The following is a 25,071-nucleotide window of genomic DNA, read 5'->3' as shown; positions in this document are numbered from 1 at the left end:
CACCCTCCTACCTCTGCCTCCCAGTGTGTGGTTAACCTTTGTCATTCGTGGGTGCTCTTGTCCACTTCTTCATCCCTGAGGCCTCTTGACTATTGCTAGACACCAGGCCACAGCCACGGTAGCACCCTGAGGATGCCCACGGCACCCAAGGGATCCAGCAAACCATGGTTGTGCTGCCCGGCTGAAGTTAGTCTAGGTCCGTATTTCCCCTTCCCATGCCGTCAACCCAGCATTACCTTCGCCAAAGTTTTCACTGTTTGCTTGATCACATCCTCCCAGCGCGTCCTCCCCCAGGGTGGTGTGTATAAAGGTCTTCCCAAATCCCAGCCACTGAATGATTAACAGTGGCCTGACCGACAGGCGCACACAGAGGCGCTGACCTCCATCTTGCAGGGTAGAGCCTGAGTTGCCAGTGGGGCCGGGATTTCCATGGGGTGGGAGAGCATGGGAAATGGAAGTCTGGCCTCAGGGTCAGGAGCTGTGTTTCTCTCAAGGGTCACTGACATTGGGAAAAGCAACTTAATTCAGTGCTTTATTTCGAAAGATCCCATGCCCACTGGGTTAGTGGCAAGATCGTGACCTTGGACTTCAGCTAGACACGATTTCAGGCCCAAGGCTGCTGGTTAGCCTGGCGGCCTTGCCTTGGCAGCCTGACCCTCTGTAGTCCAGTTAATTTTCTCAGAAATCACAGATCATAGGTTTATCTCAAAAGTTTCTGAGGATTAAACTAGACACAATTTATGAAGGCCATTGTTTAGGAGGTACTTAATAAAGGCAGTTTCCCTTCTTTCTCTTCTGCTGATAACAAATTAGGATTTAGGAGCTGAGCATGGTGGCGCACTTCTTTAATCCCAGCACTCGGGAGGCAGAGGTAGGAGGACTGATGTGAGTTCAAGGCCAGCTTGAGACTGCATAGTGAATTCTAGGTCAGTCTGGGCTGGAGCTAGACCCTCCATTAAAACAAAAACAAAAAACCCCAAACAACAACAGAAAAGATTTAGGATTATTAGAAATAAAACCAATAATAAAGTCTATTTTAGGATGGGAGGGGTTGAAGAAAGGTTCTCACTGGATAGCCCAGGCTGGCCTGGAACTCATTTTGCAGCCCATGCTGTCCTTGAACTTGTGATGGTCCTCCTGCCTTAGGTCCTCAAGGGCTGGGACAGGCATGGGTCATCCTGCTTGGTTATTAAAGTATATTTTCAAGGGTACGAGGGAGCAAGCTGGAAGTGGGCAAGGTGGCCCATTTTGTGCAGGCTCGCCAAACAAAAATGCATTCTCTAAAAAGAAAAAAGCACGCAAACACAAGTTTGGAGTTTGTTGGCCAAAACATTTCCAGCGTTCTCTGAAGCCTAGGAACCCAGGAATTTTGGAAGCATTACCCTGTCTTCATTTTTAGTGGCAGAAACCTCAAACTTCCTGCTCAGGAAAGTGGGGGTGGCTACTTGGATTCCTGCCAAAGTAAGGGCGGATTGCTTTTTTTTCCCCGGGTTAATGCTGCCATCTGGTGTCAGGAAGTGGTGTTACACTCTACTTCACAGGAGCTCAGTGACTTGAGTCCTCTTACCTCTGCCGCCCCTAGTGCTGGGATTAAAGGCGTGCACCCCCATGCTCAGTTCTGGATTCTTCCCAGTGTTGGGGACTGAACCCAGGACCTTGCATGCTAGACAAGTGCTCTACCACTGAGCCATACCTTAGCCCCCCGTTACTACGTTTTAAGAGTCATGTACTTTGGCTGTTTTAAATTTTCCCTAGTGATAGGCTTTTATTTGTTGGTGCTTGCTTTCTTTTTTTAAAAAATATTTTATTTCTATTTATTTATTTGACAGAAAAATGGGGGGAGGGGAGAGAGAGAGAGGGCACACCAGGGCTTCCAGCCACTGCAAACGAACTCCAGATATTTGCGACCCCTTGCACATCTGGCTAACATGGGTCCTGGGGAATCGAACCTGGGTCCTTTGGCTTTGCAGGCAAACGCCTTAACTGCTAAGCCATCCCTCCACCCCTTGCTTTTTTATTTTTATTTTAGCATGGTCATGTAGCTTTCTGAGAGACTGCCATTGGATGTGAAAATGCTACCCACCCAGTTTAGGCGCTGCGTGAAGTGACTCCCACCTCTTCCCAATCTTTGCTTTCTCAAGAATTCAGTCGCGACAACCATGCTATCAGGTTGCACCCTTGAGGCTCTGTAAATGCTGGGAAACCAGCCATTCCACTTTGCTCAATATCCGTCACTTTCTTGTTACCAGTTAAAGTTATTTTTACCATTTGCAATTTGTTATTGTAGAGATGTTTGCTGGTAGAACTTGCCGGACTAGTTGGGGAAGAGAGGCCAGCATCAGGGAGGTGTAGATATGATGCAGGACCCAAACAAACTGAGGTATCTTTGGACCATGGTCAAAACTGAAGGTTTGCAGAATACCCAAAGACAGTTCCCGTTGCCAGGCATGCTGATGTGAGCGGGGCTGAGAGAACAGGGAGGGAGGGGTGAGGGGTGGAATGAGGCAGAGCTGTCTTTTGGGATGCCCAGTCCAGGAGCCTGCATGGCATTAGCCTGGTGGTAGAATTAGCCTGGTGGCATTCTGGGCTGGGGGTTGGTATGGAGCTTCCTTCCTTCCTTCCTTTCTCTTTCTTTTTTCTTTTCTTTTCTTTCTTTCTTTCCTTCCTTCCTTCCTTCTTTCTTTCTTTCTTTTTTTTTTTGAGGTAGGTCTCACTCTAGCCCAGTCTGACCTGAAATTTACCATGTAGTCTCAGAGTGTCCTCGAACTCACGGCAATCTTCCTACCTCTGCCTCCCGAGTGCTGGGATTAAAGGCGTGCGCCACCACGCCCGGCTTCTCTCTTTCATTTTTGTTTATTTTACTTATTTATGTATTTATTTATTTTTTTTTTCAAGGTAGAATTTCACTCTATCCCAGGCTAACCTGGAATTCACTATGAGTCTCAGGGTGGCCTTGAACTCTCGGCAATCCTACTACCTCTAATTCCCAAGTGCTGGGATTAAAGACGTGTGCCACCACGCCTGGCTTTATTTTTATTCATTTTATTTTTTTGAGGCAAGCCCAACAGACTGGCTTTTTAAAAATTTTAAATGAGAGAGACAAAAGAGGGGCTAGGGGTGTGCAGACAGAGAATACACCAGGGCCTCTAGCCACCGCAAATGGACTCCAGCTGCATGCACTATCTGGTGCACCTGGCTTATGTGGGCACTGGGGAATTGAACCTAGGTCCTTTGGCTTTGCAGGCAAGCACCTTACCTGTTAAGCCAGCCCCAGTGTTGAGGTTCTGAAAGCCTTAGGGTTTTATACCTGCCACTGGGCCAACACACCTGGAAGGTGCTTTGAATATATCTTGTCTGTTCTCCACTCAGCTATTAACCAACTGACTTCCAGAGAGGAGGACAGAGGACCTGAAGCAACAGACACCAGGAGTATGTGTGGGCACCCGGAGGGGACAAGGCACAGGACGGTGGTAGGAGGAGGGTTGTATGAGTTGGCAAAGGGATGGGAGCAGGGACAGGGACAGCTGGGTCCCCTGGCAGACGTCCGCTCTGTGAGCCCCGTGGAGGCTCTGACACCGACCGCCTTTGTCACTGTGAGCAAATCACTTGTGCTCGGTGTTAGTTTCCTGGAGCGTTAAGACAGAGCAGCGTGGTTCATTTCCAAGGTCCTTTGCAACTTTGGAGCCAACTCAGCTTAGGAGTCTGTAGAACAAAAGTCCTGGGCTTTGGCCAGTCCTGGGAGGCTCACGGGGGAGGCAGGCCCGGCCGTGTGTGCACAGAGGAGGTTTGGTACAGGCAGAGCCCTTGAAATAGCAAAACGCTGGCTTGGTCTTCGGGGACAATAGTGGGGGTTTGTGAAACTATCAGTGATGCATCTGCCAATGAAAGTTCATGATTTTTTTTTATTTTATTTTATTTTGAGCTCAGGCTGACCCGGAATTCACTATGTAGTCTCAGGGTGGCCTTGAACTCACGGTGATTCTCCTACCTCTGCCTCCCGAGTGCTGGGATTAAAGGTGTGCGCCACCACGCCCAGTGTTGCAGTTAGGTTCAAGTTGCTGACAGAAATCACCCGACCAAGAGCAGTTTGTGGGGAGAAAAGGGTTTATTTTGGCTTACAGGCTCAAGAAGCATCTCCATGATGGCAGGGGGAAACGGTGATGTGAACAGAGGGTGGACATCACCCCCTGGCCCACGTCGGGTGGACAAAAGCAACAGGAGAGTGTGCCCAACACTGGCAAGGGGGCACTGGCTATCACACCCATAAGCCCGCCCCCAACAATACACTGCCTCCAGGAGGCTTTCATTTCCAATTGCCATCAGTTGGGGAACCTAGCATTTAGAACACCTAAGTTTATGGGGGCACCTGACTCAAACCACCACACCTGGCATGCTTTTCTTTTCTTTTCTTTCTTTCTTTTTAAATGAACACTTAATGATACAGGAAAAACTTACCTAATGTATTAAGGAAATGGGTCCTAACATGACCCATTTGAAAGTTCACTTTACCAAGAATGATCCTTTTTTTTTTTTTTCTGTACAAGTAAAAATATGTCAGAGCTGGTCATGGTGGCTCACACTTATCCTGGCACACAGGAGGAAGAGTCAAGGGGACTGTTGCAAGGTCTAGGCCATTCTACATACTGAGTGCCAGGCTAGCTAGAGCTACGTAGTGAGGCCCTGTCTCCAAAAACAAAGGTATGTCAGTGCAGGTGCAGAAGAAAGAGTGGGGTGCCTTCAGAGAAAGTAGCTATCTTTGGGAGGCAGGTTTGTAAGTGATTTCATTTTCTTTGTGCTTCTCTCTCTTCGTGTGTGTGTGTGTGTGTGTGTGTGTGTGTGTATACATGAATATATGTATGTATGTATGTATATATGTGTGTGTGTGGCTTTGTGAAAAGAAAAGGTGGTAAAAATTACATTAAAATGTTTGCTTTGGGGGGGGGGGTTGGAGAAGTGGCTCAGTGGTCAAAGGCACTTGGGTTACAAAGCCTGGTGGCCCCAGGGTTTGATTTCCCAGCACCCACGTAAAGTCAGCTGCACAAAGTTACACATACGTCTGCATTTGCTTAGGTGGCAAGAGGTCCTGGCATGCCCTTGCTTTCTCTCTCCTCTTTCTTGCAAATAAATATTTTTAAAATGTTTGCTTTAGGGCTGGAGAGATTGCTTAGTGGTTAAGTGCTTGCCTGTAAAGCCTAAGGATCCTGGTTTGAGGCTCAATACCCCAGGACCTACGTTAGCCAGATGCACAAGGGGGCGCACACGTCTGGAGTTCGTCTGCAGTGGCTGGAGGCTCTGGCGCGCCCATTCTCTCTCTCTCTCTCTACCTGCCTCTTTCTCTCTCTGTCTGTCACTCTCAAATAAATAAATAAAAATAATAAACAAAAAAAAATTTAAGATATTTGCTTCAAGCTGGGCACAGTGGTGCACACCTTTAAGCCTAGCCCTCAGGAGGCAGAGGTAGGAGGATCACTGTGAGTTTGATGCCACCCTGACAATACATAGTGAATTCTAGGTCAGCCTGGGTTAGAGTGAGACCTACCTCGAAAAACAAAAACAACAATGAAACAAACAAACAAACTACATATATGTGTGTGTGTGTGTGTATATGTACATATATATAAATATAAATAAATAAATTATATGCTTCAATATTTGCTTCATTTTGATGGACATATGCTGACTGCAGCATATACTGGGATTCGTAATAAGCTTGTGATTTTTTTCATGTGATGGATAAAGGACTCACTGTCACCTTTGCCTCCCCAGCAAACACAGCAGCATGGCCAGCGTGCTATCCCGTCGCCTAGGCAAGCGGTCCCTCTTGGGAGCCCGAGTGTTGGGACCCAGTGCTTCTGAGGTGCCATCAGGGGCCAGCGTGCCCTTGGAGCCACAGGCCGAATTGCTGGAGGGGGCCACTGCCCAGCCCTTCCTTGCCTTTAAGGACAGTGTGTGCCAGGAGCAGCCCAAGGAAGTCCTTAAGGCTCTGGCCACATCAGGCCTCCCGAAAGTGGCCTTCCAGCCTGGACAGAAGGTAGGTGGGTCCCAACATGGACAGGTGTCCTGTCTCCCAAGGGTTGGGGCTAGCAGACCAGGTATGCCCTGAGTGACAGACTGGAACCTGCCACACCAGGGCACTTAGTTAGAAAACGTGCCCTCATTTCAGACCAGGGCTCCTCTATGACTATCACCAGAAGAGGGTAACTTTGGTTTGAAGCAGGACTTTAAGTCAGGGGCTTTTCATCTGCCTCCATTTACAATCTTTGGCTAAGGAGGGAAGGGACCTCAGGTTGTGAGAATCCAGAAGATGTTTGCAGGAGCTGGTGATGTGGGTACCCTCCCATTCCAATGCAGATTTCTTCTGCTGGTGCTCCTCCCTTGGGGCAGGGCCCATAGTCACCTAAGCCCGGTGTTGTCAGTAGATCTAGATTGTGCCACTGTCTCATTGTCTTCTGGAGAGTCTGTACCTAGAGACTTGGCCTTCTGTCTCCCTGTGAGGGTTGTACCCAGTGCCCTCTGGCTTCTCCAGCCTGCTCTCCTCTCCCAGCACATGCTCGGAGAGACTCAGGATTCTCCAGGGGGAAAGTGCTGGGCAAGAGGTGCCCAAGACCAAACAGGGGGATGGGCAGGGACTTCAGATTCTCAGAAACCCTAGCTGCTGAACTCCGGTTTCTTGATCCCACGCGGCTGGTCTGGGTGCGAAGGGGCCAGCCGGTGCCTGAGGACATCTGCTCTCTCCTAGTCTTTTTATTTTTAAAAATTATTTATTGATTTATTTTGAGAGACAGAAAGACACAGGGAGAGAGAGAGAGAGAGAGAGAATGCACGAGTGAGCACCAGGGCCTTCAGCCACTGCAAATGAACTCCAGATGCATGCGCCATCTTGTGCATCTGGCTTACATGCGTCCTGGGGAATCGAACTGAGGTCCTTTGGCTTTGCAGGCAGGCGCCTTAATCACTAAGCCATCTCTCCAGCCCTATTTTTTTATATTTATTTTTTACTTTTTCAAGGTATGGTCTCACTCAAATCCAGTCTGACCTGGAACTCACTATGTAGTCCCACGCTGGCCTCAAACTCACAACGACCCTCCTACCTCTTCCGAGTGCTGGGATTAAAGGTGTATGCCACCGCACCCAGCTTCCTAGTCTGTTTTTGGCTTTTATAACAGAATACCAGGGACAGGGTAATTTATAAACAATAATTTTCTATGGCTCAAGGTCTGGAAGCTGAGAGACCGAGAAAGAGGGAGGCTAGATAGCAGAGCACTCTGTCACGGTGTACAGTCTGGACTTCACTCTCTCCTGGGATGACGCTACCCTTTCTTGAGGGTTAGCACTCTTTTTCAGCTGCACCTCCCACCGCTGCCTTGCTGATTAAGTGTCTACCATGTGGACTTTGGGCACACACTGAATCGAGCTCGCTCATGAGTGAATAAGGACTGCCATTGGCACATCCTGGCACCAAGAGTTTAGGTCTACCAGGGCTTTGGGTTTGGAATGACGGAGTGCTGACCACTGGCAACTGTCCCCTGCAGGTTTACGTGTGGTACAGGGGTCACGCGTGCATGGGCCTGGTGGAACAGCACGGCTGGGCAGAAGACAAGGTGACAGTCTGGCTGTTGGACCAGAAGTTACAGATATGCTGTAAGGCTGAGGAAGTGTGGCTGGCAGAGCTGCAGGGTGCCATGGCCCGGGTACCACCTCTGGAGCACGGAGCCCAGGTGCCAGCCTACAGACCTGTCTCTAGGAACATTGACGTCCCAAAGAGGTTTGTGAGGGTGGCGAGGGCTGTGGGCGTGGGCTCCCCTGGGGTAGGAGGAATATGGGGCCCTGGGGCCTGGTTGTCGGGAGAGCAGAGAAGCGAGATACTGAAAAGAGGCATCTTTTCAAGGAAACGTGAAGTCATTTTTGTGTATCACATATTGAACACCAGTATTTTGATTCTTTTTTTTTTAAAATGTTTTATTTATTTATTTATTTGAAAGAGAAAGAGAGAGAAAGAGCAACACAGAGAGGCAGAGTGAGAATGGGCGCTCCAGGGCCTCCAGCCACTGCAAACGAACTCCAGATGCACGTGCCCCCTTGTGCATCTGGCTTACGTGGGTCCTGGAGAATTGAACCTGGGTCCTTAGGTTTCGCAGGCAAGTGCCTTAACTGCTAAGCCATCTCTCCAGCCCCAGTATTTTGATTCTTAAATAGCTTAAAATAAAGTGCTGAACACTGGCTTGGATGTGCAGCGAAGAGTAGAGATTTTGCTTCAGAATATTATGATAAGACTTTTTCTCTGGGACTCTGGACCCTAATGACTATGCTGTGTGGTACACATCCATCTTTTTTTGTTTTTTGAGGCAGGGTCTTTAGCCCAGGCTGACCTGGAATTCACTATGGAGTCTCAGGGTGGCCTCGAACTCATGGCGATCCTCCTACCTCTGCCTCCCGAGTGCTGAGATTATAGGCGTGTGCCACCACATCCAATGGACATCCACCTTTTAAGATTTAAAAAGAAGACTGTGGCTAGGCATGGTGGCGCACACCTTTAATCCCAGCACTCAGGAGGCAGAGGTAGGAGGATTGCCGTGAGTTTGAGGCCACCCTGAGACTCCATACTGAATTCCAGGTTAGCCTGGACTAGAATGAGACCCTACCTGGAGAAACCAAAAAAAAAAAAAAAAAAAGAAGACTGTGAGCTGACATGGTTTGACATACAAGATGTGCAGATGGGTACATGCCACCCCCTCCTCTTTCTGTTGGTGTGGTTTCTCTTGGAAGACCCAGTGTTTTGAGGCCAGATTAGAATCACTTGGGATGGTGTACACAGTGGGATGCCACCGAAGATTTTGAGTTTCTGTTCTGTGGAAGGGATGTCTCACAGTTAGAATATTGGTGGTCTTGGTTTAGCTGTTTCAAACTCATTTGTGGGGTTCAGTAGATTTGATTGCAAAGGATGGATCAGTATGTCCTTTGAAATAGATAAGCCACCTGCAAATTTATTTCACTGTGTAACTCTCCTTAATACTTCAGATTACAGATAGTGCTAACTTTACTTCCAAATAATGAAACTGTATAGATGTTTTAAAAATCATATGCTTAGGGCTAGAGAGATGGCTTAGTGGTTAAGGTGCTTGCCTGTGAAGCCTAAGAACTCATGTTCAAATCTCCAGGTCCCATGTAAGCCAGACGCACAGTGACACAAATGTGCAATATTGCACATGGCCACAAGGGGCGCATGCATCACAGCAGGCTGAAGGCTCTGGCACCCTCCTTCTCTTTCTCTCTCTCAAAATAAAAAAATGAAAATAAATCCCAGGCTGGAGGAATGGCTTAGTGGTTAAGGCATTTGCCTACAAAGGCAAAGGATACAGGTTCACTTCCCCAGGACCCATCTTAGCCAGATGTACAAGGAGGCACACGTGGCTGGTGTTTACAGTGGCTGGAGGCCCTTGTGTGCTCATTCTCTCTCTCTTTCTCTCACCCTCTTTCTCTGTCAAATAAACAAATAAAATATTTAAAAAATAAATCCCATGTTTAGTTGGGTGTGGTGGTGCACACCTTTAATCCCAGCACTTAGGAGGCAGAGATAGGAGGATCACTGTGAGTTCCAGGCCAGCCTGAGACTACATAGTGAATTCCAGGTCAGCTTGGGCTAGAATGAGACCCTACCTCGGACCCTGTCACCCCCCAAAAGTTTAACATTTAATTTCATAGAACCATGCTCTGTAAAATCCTTGAGGTCTGCACCAGGAGAGTTATTTCATCTGGTTATTTATTCTGGTTTATTTGCTCACTGGCTTATATAATGGGTTCTGTTGACATAAGCTAACAGAATGTCTTATTTATTTTGGCAGAGAGGAGAGGGGAATTGAGTAGAGTGTTCCTTCTTGAATTTAAATATAAGACAGAGAAAGGAACATTAAGGGCTGGAGAGATGGCTCAGAGGCTAAGGAACTTGCCTGTAAAAACTAATGATCCAGGTTCGATTCCCCAGTGCCAGGTGCACAAGGTGGCACACGCATCTGAAGTTCGGTTGCAGTGGCTAGAGGCCCTGGCATACACATTCTCTCTGTCTCTCTTTCTCTCACTGCCTGCAAATAAATAAATAAAATATTTTAAAAAAGGAAAAAAGCATTTTGATTTCACTGGGCATCTTTTTTTTTTAATGTTTTTTGTTCATTATTTATTTATTTATTTGAGAGTGACAGACACAGACAGAAAGACAGATAGAGGGAGAGAGAGAGAATGGGCACGCCAGGGCTTCCAGCCTCTGCCAACGACCTCCAGACGCGTGCGCCCCCTTGTGCATCTGGCTAACGTGGGACCTGGGGAACCGAGCCTCGAACCGGGGTCCTTAGGCTTCACAGGCAAGCGCTTAACCGCTAAGCCATCTCTCCAGCCCTCACTGGGCATCTTTTATTCCTATGTTCTATTTGACTGTTCTCACTCTTCTCTCTTTCAAGTAAAATGCTCCATTTTTTAAACTTTTTATTTATTTATTTGACAGAGCAAGGGGTGGGGGAGAGAGAGTGGGCGCACCAGGGCCTCCAGCCACTGCAAATGAACTCCAGATGTGTGCGCCCCCTTGTGCATCTGGCTAATGTGGGTCCTGGGGAATCGAACCTGGGTCTCTTGGTTTGCAGGCAAATGCCTTAACTGCTAAGCCATCCTTCCAGCCCAAATGCTGGAAAAAAAAAAAACTTTTTTAATTGACAGCTTCCATAATTATAGACGATAAACCACGATAATTCCTGCCGTATGCCTACTTTCTCCCTCACAAATCTCCTCTCCATTATATCCCCTCCCCCTCTCAGTCAGTCTCTCTTTTATTTTGATGTCATCCTCTTTTCCTCCTGTTGTAAAGGTCTTGTGTAGGTAGTGCCAGGTACTTCAAGGTCATGGATGTTCGGGCCATTTTGTGTCTAGAAGATTGAAAATGCTCCATTTTTAAAAACTTGGTTGACAACCTCCACACATATATACAGTGGACCCTGATCACAATCCCCTTATGTTGTCCTCTCTCCAGTGAACCCCTTCTTTGTAACTAACTGGTGTCCTTCTATTTTGATGTTTGTTTGTTTTTTTTCCTTCGAGGTAGGGTCTCGCTCTAGCCCAGGCTAACCTGGAATTCACTATGTAGTCTCAGGGAGGCCTTGAACTCATGGCAATCCTCCTACCTCTGCCTCCTGAGTGCTGCTGGGATTAATGATATGTGCCACCACGCCCAGCTCCCTGATGTCATCATTTAAAAAAAATATTTTATTTACTTAGAGAGAGAGAGAGAGAGAGAGAGAGAGAGAGAGAGAGAGAGAGAGAGGGAGGGAGGGAGAATGGACACACCAGGGCCTCTAGCCACTGCAAACAAACTCCAGATGCACACACAACATTTTCTGTCTGGCTTTATGTGGGTACTGAGGAATCAAACCTGGGTACTTTGGCTTTGCCGGCAAGCGCCTTAACCACTAAGCCACCTCTCCAGCCCCGTTTTCTTCCCCCTCATATTATGCAGGTCTTGGGTAGGAAGCATCAGCCACTGTGAGGTTTATGAACGCAATGGCCACCTCTTCCACAGTGGTCCCTGAGCCGTGGAGGATGTGATAGAGAAATCTTTCTTAATGCTGAATATCTTGCTGTCACTTCTCAGCACTTTGAGGAGTTTGAGTCTCCCAGTGGTCACCACCACCTGAAAAGAGAAGCTTCTCTAACCAAAAGTGAAAGGAGCATAAACTGCTTCGTTGTTTTGTTTTCAAAGAAGGGTCTCACTGTAGCCCAGGCTGACCTGGAATTCACTATGGAGTCTCAGGGTGGCCTTGAACTCACAGCAGTCCTCCTATCTCTGCCTCCCGAGTGCTGGGATTAAAGGCGTGCACCACCACTCTGGGTGAAACTGCTCCATTTTATTTTTATTTATTTAGTTATTTTTTCCTGCTGCAGTCAATGTATGGGGACTTTATTAGGGCCCCAAGGCTATGGCTGTACTTGACCTTCTTCTTGGGGTGAAGGTTGTTGGTGTGGCCACACAGTACTTACGACAAGTCACAGAAGAGAGCTAGTCCCAAAGAAAAACTGCTCCGTTTTAAACTGCAGAGGCAGCAGGAAAGTCAGCGGAGGATGAGGCGTCGCCCCAGGTCGCTGCTCCCTTTAAGTTCATCAGGGGATCCACCTGCTCGTACTGGTGGACAGCATTCTGCATGAAGAGTGAGGAGAGACCTCCATGCTTTATACGGGCAGGTTGATGGGGACTCTGGGGGACGGTAGAGCAGTGTCAGATGACCCCATGGAAACAACCAGAAGTGGGGGCTCAGTCTCTGGGCCCTGTGTACCGGCTAACCCAGGGCGCAAGCTTACTTACTTACCCCCTCCCCTCCCCCCACCTCCATTTGCATTCAGGAAGTCAGATGCGGTGGAAATGGACGAGATGATGGCTGCAATGGTGCTGACGTCACTGTCCTGCAGCCCCGTCGTGCAGAGTCCCCCGGGGGCCGAAGCCAACTTCTCTGGTAAGCATGAGGGACTGGGCAGATTCTGGGCATGACTGAGGCCCATGACAGGTGCCCTCCGACTAGGGCATCACCAAGCTCAGTTTCCTTCCCTGGGAGAAGCTTCCTGGCGTGTTGTGACAATGACTCACTCAGCCCTGAGCCTGACTGGCCACTCGAGCAGACTCTTCCATGTTTGAATAAAGCATAGAGTCGTATCTAGTTCACAAAGATAGAAATATGTCAAGTCTCCTGTTGGCCCCGGGAGGTTTATGTCCCCTTCCAGCTACCTAATCTGGCTTCGTAAGTTTGTGTGTGTTCAGAGGCTAAGGACCTGAAATCATCGAGCAGAAGTTTCAAAGAAATCGAGTTGTTCAACACAAAACAATATTGGGGCTTGGGAGACAGCCCTGCAGGTAAGAGTGTTTGCTGTGTGACCATGAGGACCCGAATTAGATCCTCAGCACCCATATTAAAAAACCAAAAACAAAGCTGGGTGTGGTGGCGCACGCCTTTAATCCCAGCACTAGGGAGGCAGAGGTAGAAGGATTGCTGTGAGTTCGAGGCCACCCTGAGACTCCTTAGTGAATTCCAGGTCAGCCTGGGCTACACTGAGACCCTACCTCAAAAAACCAACCAACCAACCAACAAACTAACCAACCAACCAACCAGCCAACCAACCAAACAAACAAAAAAACCCAAAAACAGGGCTGGAGAGGTGGCTCAGCAGTAAAGACCCTTGCCTCCAAAGCCTAATAACCAGGGTTTGGTTCCCCGGTACCCACGTAAGCCTGATGCACAAAGTGGCACATGCTTCTGGAGTTTGTTTACAGTGGCTAGAGCCACTGGTGTCCTCATTCTCTTTGTGTGTCTCTGTCTGTATCTCTCCGCTTGCAAATAAATAAATAAAATATTTATAAAAAAACACCAAAACAAGCAAAAAAGGGGGGGGGGAGCTGGAGAGATGCCTCAGTGGTTAAGGTGCTTGCTTGCAATGCTGACATCCCAAGTTCAGTTCCCCAGTACCCACGTAATGCCAAATACACCAAGTGGCCCATGCATCTGGAGTTTGTGGGAATTGGTCATGCTGCGCCCATTCTGTCTCCTTTCTTGTCTTTCTCTGTGTTTGCAAATAAATAAATATTAAAAAAATTCAAACAAATAAAAACCAATAGCATATGGCTTCAAATTTATAGAGCTAAACAAAATTCTTTTTGTTGTAATCTCAGAATATTTAGTACTATGGGGAGGTGGGAAGAAAGATTTCTAGGTGTCAGTCTTTTGGGAAGACTGGCAGTGGACCTGAATTTTTTTTTTTTTTTTTGTAGTAGGGTGTCGCTCTAGCTCAGGCTGACCTGGAATTCACCATGTCATCTCACGGTGGCCTTGAACTCACAGTGATCCTCTTACCTCTGCCTTCTAAGTGCTGGACCTGAATTTTTTAACGGGACTTCCATATCCAGCCTGGCTTTTCTCTCCAGAAAGAGCTTTTTCATCCTTGAAATCTCACTGAGAAGCAAGCTACTGAAAAGCTTATGAGAGAATATGGAGTTAGTTTTAGTTACAGACCCGGACGAAATTAGCCTTTACAAGTACCCCCCATAACTTCGCATCCCTAGACTGGAAGTAAATACAAAGGAGAGAGAAAGCGAATTTAATTACTTCACCCAAAGCCTGCTGGAGGATGTCAATGCCCTGGAGGACCCCTAGTGGTGAACACTGGTAGTGCATGCCTGCTCTATGAGCCCAGCATAACCTAGAGGAGGTATTCCAGTCCTTGTGTACGCCCCCTCTGCCCCCCACCCCCACCCCACCACCCCCCAACCTCCCCCCACCCCCACCCCCTGCCTTAGGGTCTGCTGACCTGGAGTTCACTATGTAGTCTCAGGGTGGCCTCGAACTCATGGTGATCCTCCTATCTCTGCCTCCCGGGTGCTGGCATTAAAGGCGTGTGCCACCACACCAGGCTAAAAACCATTTTGTTTTTTATTTTTTGTTTTTTTGAGGTAGGGTCTCACTCTAGCTCTCAGGCTGACCTGGAATTCACTATGTAGTCTCAGAGAGGCCTTGAACTCATGGTGATCCTCCTACCCCTGCCTCCTGGGTGCTAGGATTAAAGGCGTGTGTCGCCATACCTGGCTGAAAACCAGTTTTTTGTTTTTTTTTTAAATGGGCGCACCAGGGCCTCCAGCCACTGCAAATGAACTTTAGATTCATGCGCCACCTTGTGCATCTGGCTTATGTGGGTCCTGAGGAATTGAGCTTCAAACCAGGGTCCTTTGGCTTCACAAGCAAGTGCTTAACCACGAAGCCATCTCTCCAGCCCTGAAAACCAGTTTATTTATTTATTTGAGAGAGACTGATAATGTGCACACCAGGGCCTCTAGCCACTTCCAACAAAGTCCAGACACATGCACTACCTTGTGCATCTGGTTTATGTGGGTACTGGGGAATCAAACCTGGGTCCTTAGGTTTCGCAGGCAATAAACCTAAACCATGTCTCCAGCCCTTGAATGCTAGTTTTTTTTTTTTTTAATTTCATTCATATTTGAGAGAGAGAGAGAGAAGCAGAAAGAAAGAGAGATAACGGACATGCCAGGGCTTCTAGTCACTGTAAACGAACTCTAAATGCATGCTCTACCTGGTACATCTGGCGTCACATGGGCACGGGGGAATTGAACTTGGGTTGTTAGGCTGTACAGGCAGGCGCCTTCACTGCTGAGCCATCTCTCCAGCCCTGCCCCCTGGAAGCCAGTATTAAAGGTCCTCAGAGGTTGGGTGAGCAGGTCGGGAGAGTGTGCATGTGTTCTTTCTTTTTTTTTTTTTTTAAAATTTATTTATTTGAGAGCAACAGACACAGAGAGAAAGACAGATAGAGGAAGAGAGAGAGAGAATGGGCGCGCCAGGGCTTCCAGCCTCTGCAAACGAACTCCAGACGCGTGCGCCCCCTTGTGCATCTGGCTAACGTGGGACCTGGGGAACCGAGCCTCGAACCGGGGTCCTTAGGCTTCACAGGCAAGCGCTTAACCGCTAAGCCATCTCTCCAGCCCGCATGTGTTCTTTCTTATGTGTGGGGACACGGATGTGCGTACAGGAGGTTGCTCTGTGCTTTACTCTTTGACGCAGGGTCGCTTGCAGAACCCAGGGCTTACTGACTCAGCTAGATTGCTATTCAGTGAGCCTCAGGGGTCCCCGACCCCACCTCCCAGTGCTGTTCTTACAGGCATATGGCTCTCCGCTTGCCTTTTATGTGGGCACTTGGGGTCTGAACTCACGTCCTCATGTTTTCAGAGCAAGCACTTTACCCACTGAGCAAGCTTCCAAGCCAACTTTCTTTTCATTTTGTCTCCCCTCCCCTCCCCTCCCCTCCCCTCCCTCCCTCCTTCCTTCCCTCCTTTGTTTTTTTATTTTTAATTTTTGGTTTTTCAAGGTAGGGTCTCACTCTAGTCCAGGCTGACCTGGAATTTCACTAGGGAGTCTCAGGGTGGCCTCGAACTCACGGTGGGTGATCCTCTTACCTCTGCCTCCGAGTGCTGGGATTAAAGGTGTGTGCCACCGTGCCCAGCTTCTAGCCCAGTTATTATTATTGTGTGGCGTATGTGTGTGTGTGTGTGTGTGTGTGTGTGTAAGAGAGAGAGGGAATTGGCATGCCAGGTCGCTGCAATTGAACTCCAGATGTGTGTGCCATCTTGTACACGTTGCAAGACCTTGCGTGCTTGCATCACCTTGTGTGCTTGGCTTACATGGGATCTAGAGAGTCAAACATGGGTCCTTAGGCTTCGCAGGCAAATGCCTTAACTGCTAAGCCATCTCTGCAGCCCCCAGTTATTTTTTTATTGTTTACTAAACATTTACTGTTTTGTTATTATTTTTAGTTTTATTTATTTATTTGCAAGCAGAGAGAGATAGAGACACAGAGAGAATGAGAATGGGTGCACCAGGGCCTCTAGCTGCTGCAAATGAACTTCAGCTGCACGTTCCACTGTGCATCTGGCTTATATGGGCACTGGGGAATTGAACTTGGGTCATTAGGCTTTGCAGCCAAATAGCTGCTGAGTCATCTCTCCAGCCCTCTTCATTCTTCTAAGAAATATTTTTGTTAGCTGGGTGTGGTGGCGCACGCCTTTAATCCCAGCACTCGGGTGGCAGAGGTAGGAGGATGACCACAAGTTTGAGGTCACCTTGAGACTACATAGTGAATTCCAGGTCAGCCTAGACCAGAGTGAGACCCTACCTTGAAAAACAAAACAAAACAAACAAACAAAAAAACAACTTAAAAATATTTTTATTTATTTGAGAGAGAGGAAGAGACAGCCAGAGAGGGAGAGTGTTGCAGTCCGGTTTGCATTGCTGGTAGAAATCACCCAACAAAGAGCAGCTTCTGGGAAAAAGAGATTTATTTTGGCTTACAGGCTCTAGGGGTAGGAAACTCCACGGTGGCAGGGGAAAATGATGGCATGAGCAGAGGGTGGACATCACCCCCTGGCCAACATAAGGTGGACCACAGCAACAGGAGAGTGTGCCAAACACTGGCAAGGGGAAACTGGCTATAACACCCATAAGCCCGCCCCCAACAATACACTTCCTCCAGGAGGCGTTAATTCCCAAATCTCCATCAGCTGGGAACCTAGCATTCAGAACACCTAAGTTTATGGGGGACACCTGAATCAAACCACCACACGGGGAAGAGAGAGGAAGAGACAGAGAGAGAATGGGCACATCAGGGCCTCCAGCCACTGCAAATGAACTTCAGATGCGTGTGCCACCTTGTGCATCTGGCTTACATGGGACCTGGAGAATCGAGCCTGGGTTCTTAGGCTTCACAGGCAATTGCCTTGACCACTAAGCCATCTCTCCAGCACCCCCCCGCATTTTTTTTATTTATTCATTTGATCAACAGAGAGCACCTCCTGCCACTGTAATGAACTCCAGATATATGTACTACTTTGTGTATCTGGCTTTATATGAGGACCGGGGAATTGAACTCAGGCCATCAAGCGTTGCAAGCAAGCACCTTTAACCACTGAGCCATCTCTCCAGCTCCTCCCTGTTTTTTTTTTTTTTACTTATTTACTTTTTCCTTTTGTGGAGGCGGGGATACACTCCTGAGTTTCCCCCCACCTCTCTGGCCAGCCTCCCGCGCAGCCTGCGGCGACCCGTGGAAGGAGAGCGGCGATGTATCGGACAGCGGCAGCAGCACCACCAGCGGGCACTGGAGCGGGAGCAGTGGCATCTCTACCCCGTCACCGCCCCACCCCCAGGCCAGCCCCAAGTATCTGGGGGACTCCTTTGGCTCTCCCCAAACTGATCATGGCTTCGAGACCGATCCCGACTCTTTCCTGCTGGATGAACCCGCTCCTCGCAAGAGGAAGGTGCGTGATTATGGCGAACGCGCGGGCAGGTGCGTGGGGGTGGCCAGCCGCGCAGGAGCAGGCGCAGGGATCTTCAGTCACCTCCCATATATCATCCTTCCTTTGCTGTGTCTGCTGCTTTGTGATAGTTTTCAGTGTGCTGCTGGTTCCTTTTCCTTTTTAAAATACTCATTTATTTGAGAGAGAGAGAATGGGCGTGCTAGGGCCTCCAGCTACTGCAAATGAACTCCAGATGCGTGCACCCCCTTGTGCATGTGGCTTGCATGAGGCCTAGGGAATCGAACTTGGGTCCTTTGGCTTTGTCGGCTTAACCGCTAAGCCATCTCTCCAGCTCTCCTTTTCCTTGTTAACATCCTCCCCTGTCACTGTCCTCTTCCCTGCACTCTGCAAAGGTGTGGGTACATAAGAGGCTTCAGGTGAGGCCGCAGCCACACCGAGCATTGCTCTATCTAGCCACTGGGGCCGTCTCTTGGGTTCCTTTGTGCACTTTATTTTGCTCTCTGAGAATCCCTTCCCTAGAGCCTTTTTAAAAAATACTTTATTTACCGGGCGTGGTGGCGCACGCCTTTAATCCCAGCACTCGGGAGGCAGAGGTAGGAGGATTGCTATGAGTTCGAGGCCGCCCTGAGACTCCTTAGTGAATTCCAGGTTAGCCTGGGCCAGAGTGAGACCCTACCTCTAAAAAACAACAACAAAAAATTTATTTATTTGAGAGAGAGAGTGAGAGAGAACGAGTCAGACATATATATAGGGAGAATGGGTGCACCAGGGCCTGTAGCCAATGCAAACGAACTCCAGACGCATGTGCCATCTTGTGCATCTGGCATATGTAAGTCCTGGGGAATCGAACTGGGGTCCTTGGGCTTTGCAGGCAAAAATCCCCATCCCCATCCCCAGAGCCTTTTGGTCAGGCTAAGGGTGGCCGTCAGCTGAGGTCCTCACTGGGTGCTGAGGATAAGAGAGGCTGGGAGAGGATTACACCCCGATTACCCAGACTTCTGTTTCCCCCCAGAACTCCGTGAAGGTGATGTACAAGTGCCTATGGCCTAGCTGCGGCAAAGTTCTGCGCTCAATCGTGGGCATCAAACGCCATGTCAAGGCCCTCCATCTGGGGTAGGTTTGAAGCTCGGGGCCCCATTCCTAGGGTGCCATTTAGGTGTGCCTCCGCCCTGTGAACTCCCCCAGGACGCCCAGACCAGAAGGCTTCCGGTGAAGTGGCTTGCCCGCTCCTTGTCGTGATGTCTTTGCTGGGCAGGGTGGTCCCTCCCGTCACGACCACTGTTGACGCTGTTTGATGGGGAGGGAACTCTGCCTGTCTTGTGGATGCGTATCTTCTTGTTTTGCGTAGCAGGGCTGGGTTTGTCCATACTTGTTCAATGAGCACACGAAGCCTTCATGCCAGGAAAAAGAATTCCTGTTGATGGGCAAGCTTTAATCCCCCGTGACACCCCTTGAAAGTAGGCACCGTGGGTGTTCTGTCCGGCACCTTCCCGACTTGGCCACGTGCCCCTCGTGACGACTGTTGGTTTGTTACACGCAGGGATACTGTGGACTCTGACCAGTTCAAGCGGGAGGAGGATTTCTACTACACAGAAGTGCAGATGAAGGAAGACTCTGCTGTGGCTGTGGCTGGCCCCTCTGCCCCCGGGACCCCCACCGCCGAGCCAGCGGCCACCTCCCGAGTGACCAGCCCGCCCCTTGCTGCTCTTTCGCTGCCCCCACCCAAAGTCCAGTCCTCCGGCCCCGAGCATCCTGGCCTGGAACCTTCTCTGCCCTCGGTTGCACTCAGCAAGTCAGCTCCTGGCTCCTTCTGGCACATTCAGGCTGACCACGCCTACCAGGTATGGGGCAGGCGTGTGCCAGGGCCCAGCCTGAGATCTAAGTGGTCACTGGCTAGGCCACTGATTGAAGGCCCTTTGGCTAAATCGTTAATCTTTTACAGAGAAAGGGCTGGGGACGTAGCTCACTTTAATCGACGGCTTGCCTAGTATGTTTGAACACCTGGGTTTGGTCCTCAGTACCACATGCCTTGGGCATGGTGGCTCATGCCTGTAATCCCAGCACCTGAGACGTTGAAGCAGGAGGATGGGAAGTTCTAGGCCATCTCAGCTAGAAAAGGAGTTTATGGCCAGTCCATCTTAGGCTACATGAAACTTGTCTTAAAACAAACAAATAAACAGGGACAGAAGGGGAAGGAAAGGAATTGCATGTCCCACTCAGTAGTTGTAAGCAATCTAGCGCATGCTTGAGTAACCAGGTGCCTAGGTTTGCGGGCGTCACCAAATTGATTAGACGAGGTGGAGTCAGTCCCTGTCCTAGGGCTCCCCAGGGCAAGTCTTTAGTTCCTAGAGGTGTGTTACATTGCACAATCCAGCTGTGAGTCTCTGACAGGTGTTAAACAATGGGCCGGGTAAGCTTTTCAGATAGAATGGGACACAGTACCTGTTCTTGTGGAGTGCGTGGTGGAGCTGGAGAGAGAAACGATCATGCGGTTCTGATTAATTAACATAAACCAGTGAAGAGCCAGGTGTGGTGGCACACGCCTTTAATCCCAGCACTTGGGAGGCAGAGGTAGGAGGATTGCCATGAGTTCGAGGCCACCCTGAGACTACATAGTGAATGAATTCCAGGTCAGCCTGAGCAAGAGTGAAACCCTACCTTGAGAAACCAATCCACCACCACCAACAAAAAAACCAGTGAAAATACCGTTTCCTGGGGTCACCGGAAGGCACCACACTGTACATTGGGATAGCTGGGAGAGTTATCAGAGAGTTACTTAGGCCAACCTTCACTGTGTTTTGGAGATTCGTGCCTAGCTTTCCATGTGCTGATTTTAGCCTTTCGTGTGTTGACAGTATGGCTTTATCAGACTCTAGACCACTTTGTGAGATACTAATTACAAAGTGCTTTCAGGGTTGGGGAGCTGAACGACCCAGGTTCAGTCCCCCAGTACCTATGTAAAAGCAGATGGCACAAGCATCTGGAGTTCGTTTGTAGTGGCTGGAAGCTCTGGCATACCCATATTCTCTCTCTCTTGCTGCTTGTAAAGAAATAAAGGAAGGGAAGGGAAGGAAATGCTTTCAGCCAGGTGTGATAGTACATGCCTGAGATGCCAGGACTTGGGAGGTGGAGGCAGGAGGATTATAAGTTCAAGGCCAGCCTGGGCTATACAGTGAGACTCAGAAAACAAAACAGGGGCCTGGAGAAATGGCTTAGCAGTTAAGGCACTTCCTGCAAAGCCAAAGGACCGCAGTTCAATTCCCCAGGACCCACATAAGCCACATGCACAAGGTGGTACGTGCACCTGGCATTTGCAGTGGCTGGAGGCCCTAGCATGCCCATTCTCTCTCTCAAATAAATAAACAAATAAAATATTTAAAACAAAAAACCCCACACAAACAAGCAAAGAAAAAACAAAAATGTAGTACATTAAATCAGACAGAAAAACTACAAAATGAGCCAGCTCTCCAAGTCCTCATGGAGTTTGTGACCACTCAGTTATTCCATGTTTTGGCCGGTGTCTGGAATTGGCTGTCACTGGGGCCTGGACTCTCACAAATAGATCTAAATCCGACATCCCCGCACACGTCACTAGTTCCGAGCCATCGTCTAGCAGTGAGGTGTAGTATTCTAGCAGCAGTTTGGACCTTTTTTTGGGGGGGCGACTGCCCGAGGCATGTTCTCCGTAGGTGATCTAGCCAAGGAGGACTGAGCCACGAGGCTGCAACGGAACTGGCTCAGAGAGGAGGGTTGCCAAGCCAGACTGGAGCCTCGCACGGGGTCTGTGCTGAAGAGCTGGACTCCCTAAGGAGATCTGCCGGCCATGCCCCAGGATTTTCCGGGGATCTCACTTAGGCAGAGATAGACCTTTCACAAACACTGGGGCTACTAGGACCCTGAGTAGACTTGATGCCTCCTAAACCGTGTCCTCTTACCCTTTTCATCACAGGCTCTGCCATCCTTCCAGATCCCCGTCTCCCCGCACATCTACACTAGCATCAGCTGGGCTGCCGCTCCCGCCACCGCCTCCCCCCTCTCTCCGGTGAGTATGGCCCTTCCCTCTCGGAAGCTCTGACGCAAGCCCGAGGCTCTTGCGCACAACCCCAGGGCTGGAGGCTGGTGCCAACCATAGCTGGTGTGGTGCCTCCTCTTCCTCCAAAGTGCGTGGAGAATGCCCTGTTTCCTTCCCGCTCTCGGGCTTCCCATTTGGTCCCAGTCCCTCTCTGAAGCTGGGAGAAGAAGAGCTCTCTGAGAGGAATAGTGGAGCCGAGCAGATTTCTTTTTTAAAAAATTTATTTCAGTTTTCATTTTTTAAAAATTTTTTTAAAAGTATTTTATTTATTTATTTATCTGAGAGAGAGAGAGAGAGAGAGAGAGAGAGAGAGAGAGAGAGAGAGAACAAGAGAGAGAATTGGTATTCCTGGGCCTTCAGCCATTGCAAATGAACTCCAAATGCATGCACCACCTTGTGCATCTGGCTTTATGTGGGTACTGGGGAATCGAACCTGGGTACTTAGACTTTGTAGGCAAGTGCCTTAACCACTAAACACAAGGCTAGGTAATTTTAACAACAGCAAGTTTCATTGTTCCAGAGGCTGAGAAGTCCCTGGTCAAGGCTTTGGAAGGTTTGCTGTTGCTGAGGATCCAGGCTCTTCTCCCAAGTGTCTGGTTGCTGTACAGAGCTATGTCCTCCCATGACAGAGGGGGCAAAGGGCAGGAAGGGCATAGAAAATTCCATGGGCAGTTAAAGGTGATTGCTGGGCTGGAGAGCTGGCTTAGTAGTTAAGGCATTTGCCTGCAAAGCCAAAGGACCCTGGTTCGATTCCTCAGGACTCACATTAGCCAGATATATAAGGGTCAGTTTTCATTTTATTTGTTTATTAGTGAAAGAGAGAGAGGAGAGAGAGAGAGAGAGAGAATAGGCATACTAGGGCTTCTAGTCACTGAAAACAAACTCCAGACTCAAGTACCACCTTATGCATCTGGCTGACATGGGTTCTGGGGAAGCAAACCTGGGTTTTTAGGCTTCACAGGCAAGCACCTTAATTGTTAAGCCATCTCTCCAGCCTTGAGCAGATTTCTTGCTTAGACGCTTTCCAGGCAGGCTTGGGTCAGTTCCCAGCTCAGCTCTGGGTATTCGTGGGGGCTTGTTGGAGCGCAAATGTCTAGAGGAGAGAATGTGGGGCGGGCGAGAAGCAGAGGGCGAGAAGGAAGACAGGAACAACAGAGGCTTCTTGGGCTGCCCTGGACTCTGTAGCCGGCCCCTCACCTAGCTCGGCCTCCCAGGGCCCCAAGAGCATGGAGAGTCCTTCAGAGATCTGCTATGGGTCCGGTGATGCCTGCACGGGTTTGGGGAGTGTGGCCGGTTGTCCTGAGGGGTCCCTGCATGCTCATGGCCTGTGCTTATGCACCCCACACTCAGGTCCGGAGCCGGTCACTGAGTTTCAGTGAGCAACAGCCGCCACCGCCACCCACAGTGAAGTCTCATCTGATCGTCACCTCTCCACCACGGGCCCAGAGTAGTACCAGGTGACCGTCTGCTTTTTTTAAAAATATATATTTTTATTTATTTGACACAGAGAAAGAGGGAGGGCGGGAGGGAGGGACGGAGAAAGAGAGAGAGAGAGAGAATGGTCACACCAGGGCCTCCAGCCACTGCAAAAGAACTCCAAATGCATGTGCCACCTTGTGCATCTGGCTAAAGTGAGTCCTGAGTCCTTTGTCTTTGCAGGCAAAGACCTTAACCTCTAAGCCATCTCTCCAGCCCTGCTTTTATTTTTTCTTTTTTGAAGTAGAGGACTCGTTCTAGCCCAGGCTGACCTGGAATTCACTATGCAGTCTCAGGGTGGCCTTGAACTCATGGCGCTCCTCCTACCTCTACCTCCCAAGTGCCGGGATTAAAGACGTGCGCCGCCACACCCAGCTTGTTTTTCATTTTTTGTTTTTCGAGGCAAGGTCTCGCTCTAGCTCAGGCTGACCTGGAATTCACTCTGTAGTCTCAGGGTGGCCTCGAACTCATGGCGCTCCTCCTACCTCTGCCTCCCAGGTGCTGGGATTAAAGGCGAGCGCCACCACACCCGGCCCTGTCTGCTGGTTTGCTCTGTCTCCTGGTCTCTGCCCTCATCTACACCAGCTGCGTGGACACTGAGACTCCCCAGCTGTAGTCCCCAGAGTCAGACCCCTGATGACGGCCACACACAGGCACAGCTGGCTTCTGGCTCGAGCCTCTCTGGCTGCGGGTGCCACTGGCCACCGTGAGGGGCCATCCGTGCCCTTCCAGGCCCTGCTTTTTCATCTGTCCTTGTGTGTTTTTTTTTTTTTAATATTTTATTTATTTATTTGAGAACGACAGACACAGAGAGAAAGACAGATAGAGGGAGAGAGAGAGAATGGGCGCGCCAGGGCTTCCAGCCTCTGCAAACGAACTCCAGACACGTGCGCCCCCTTGTGCATCTGGCTAACCTGGGACCTGGGGAACCAAGCCTCGAACCGGGGTCCTTAGGCTTCACAGGCAAGCGCTTAACCGCTAAGCCATCTCTCCAGCCCTGTTTTTTTTTTTTTTTTAAAGAGCCTGTTTTTTAAACAATTTTTTTGTTCATTTTTATTTATTTGAGAGCGACAGAGAGAGAAAGAAAGAGGCAGAGAGAGAGAGAGAGGAAGAGAGAGAGAGAGAATGGACGCGCCAGGTCCTCCAGCCACTGCAAAGGAACTCCAGACGCATGCACCCCCTCTTGCATCTGGCTAATGTGGGTCCTGGGGAATCGAGCCTCGAACCGGGGTCCTTAGGCTTCACAGGCAAGCGCCTAACCGCTAAGCCATCTCTCCAGCCCTGTCCTTGTGTTTGGCTACTGTGTAAGTCTAACCGCTGGTACGTGACTCTGCCCTTATTCCTCTCGGTCAGGAAAGCCCGCGGAGAGGCCAAGAAATGCCGCAAGGTGTACGGCATCGAGCACCGGGACCAGTGGTGCACAGCCTGCCGGTGGAAGAAGGCGTGCCAGCGTTTCCTAGACTGAGCTGCCCGCTGCCCGCTCCTCGCCCCGGCCCGACAGGCCCGAAGGCGGTGCCCCCCGGCCCGCCCCCGAGAGACGCAGAGCGGATGTGGGCAGTGGGGACTCTGTTGGCTAAGCTATAACACTTAAACAAACAAAAAAAAAAACACTTTCTCCCCCTTGTGGGGAGTGTTTTATTTTTAGAAAAAAAAAAAAAAAGAAAGAAATGAAAATATTTTTGTT

General features: G+C 49.4%; 1 protein-coding gene across 2 annotated transcripts in view; it reads left to right on the top strand.

The window, feature by feature from the left end:
• Positions 1-25,071, top strand: part of Znf395 (zinc finger protein 395) — a 55,360-nt gene extending 30,289 nt beyond the window's left edge. The window contains exons 2-10 of one of the 2 annotated variants that reach the window (XM_045131377.1): positions 5,767-6,031; positions 7,533-7,765; positions 12,379-12,488; positions 17,601-17,839; positions 18,852-18,952; positions 19,380-19,680; positions 21,789-21,881; positions 23,262-23,368; positions 24,741-25,071. In XM_045131377.1, coding sequence (XP_044987312.1) covers positions 5,780-6,031; positions 7,533-7,765; positions 12,379-12,488; positions 17,601-17,839; positions 18,852-18,952; positions 19,380-19,680; positions 21,789-21,881; positions 23,262-23,368; positions 24,741-24,852 — 1,548 coding nt within the window. In that variant the 5' untranslated portion in view covers positions 5,767-5,779 and the 3' untranslated portion in view covers positions 24,853-25,071. Of the gene's footprint in view, positions 1-5,766; positions 6,032-7,532; positions 7,766-12,378; positions 12,489-17,558; positions 17,840-18,851; positions 18,953-19,379; positions 19,681-21,788; positions 21,882-23,261; positions 23,369-24,740 lie in introns of both variants that reach the window. The other variant, XM_045131376.1, reaches the window with a different exon arrangement.

Source organism: Jaculus jaculus, chromosome 12 (genome assembly GCF_020740685.1).
Source record: "Jaculus jaculus isolate mJacJac1 chromosome 12, mJacJac1.mat.Y.cur, whole genome shotgun sequence".
Classification (NCBI taxonomy): Eukaryota; Metazoa; Chordata; class Mammalia; order Rodentia; family Dipodidae; genus Jaculus; species Jaculus jaculus.
The sequence above is the reverse complement of the archived record's forward strand: the minus strand, read 5'-3'. Positions and strand labels throughout refer to the sequence as shown.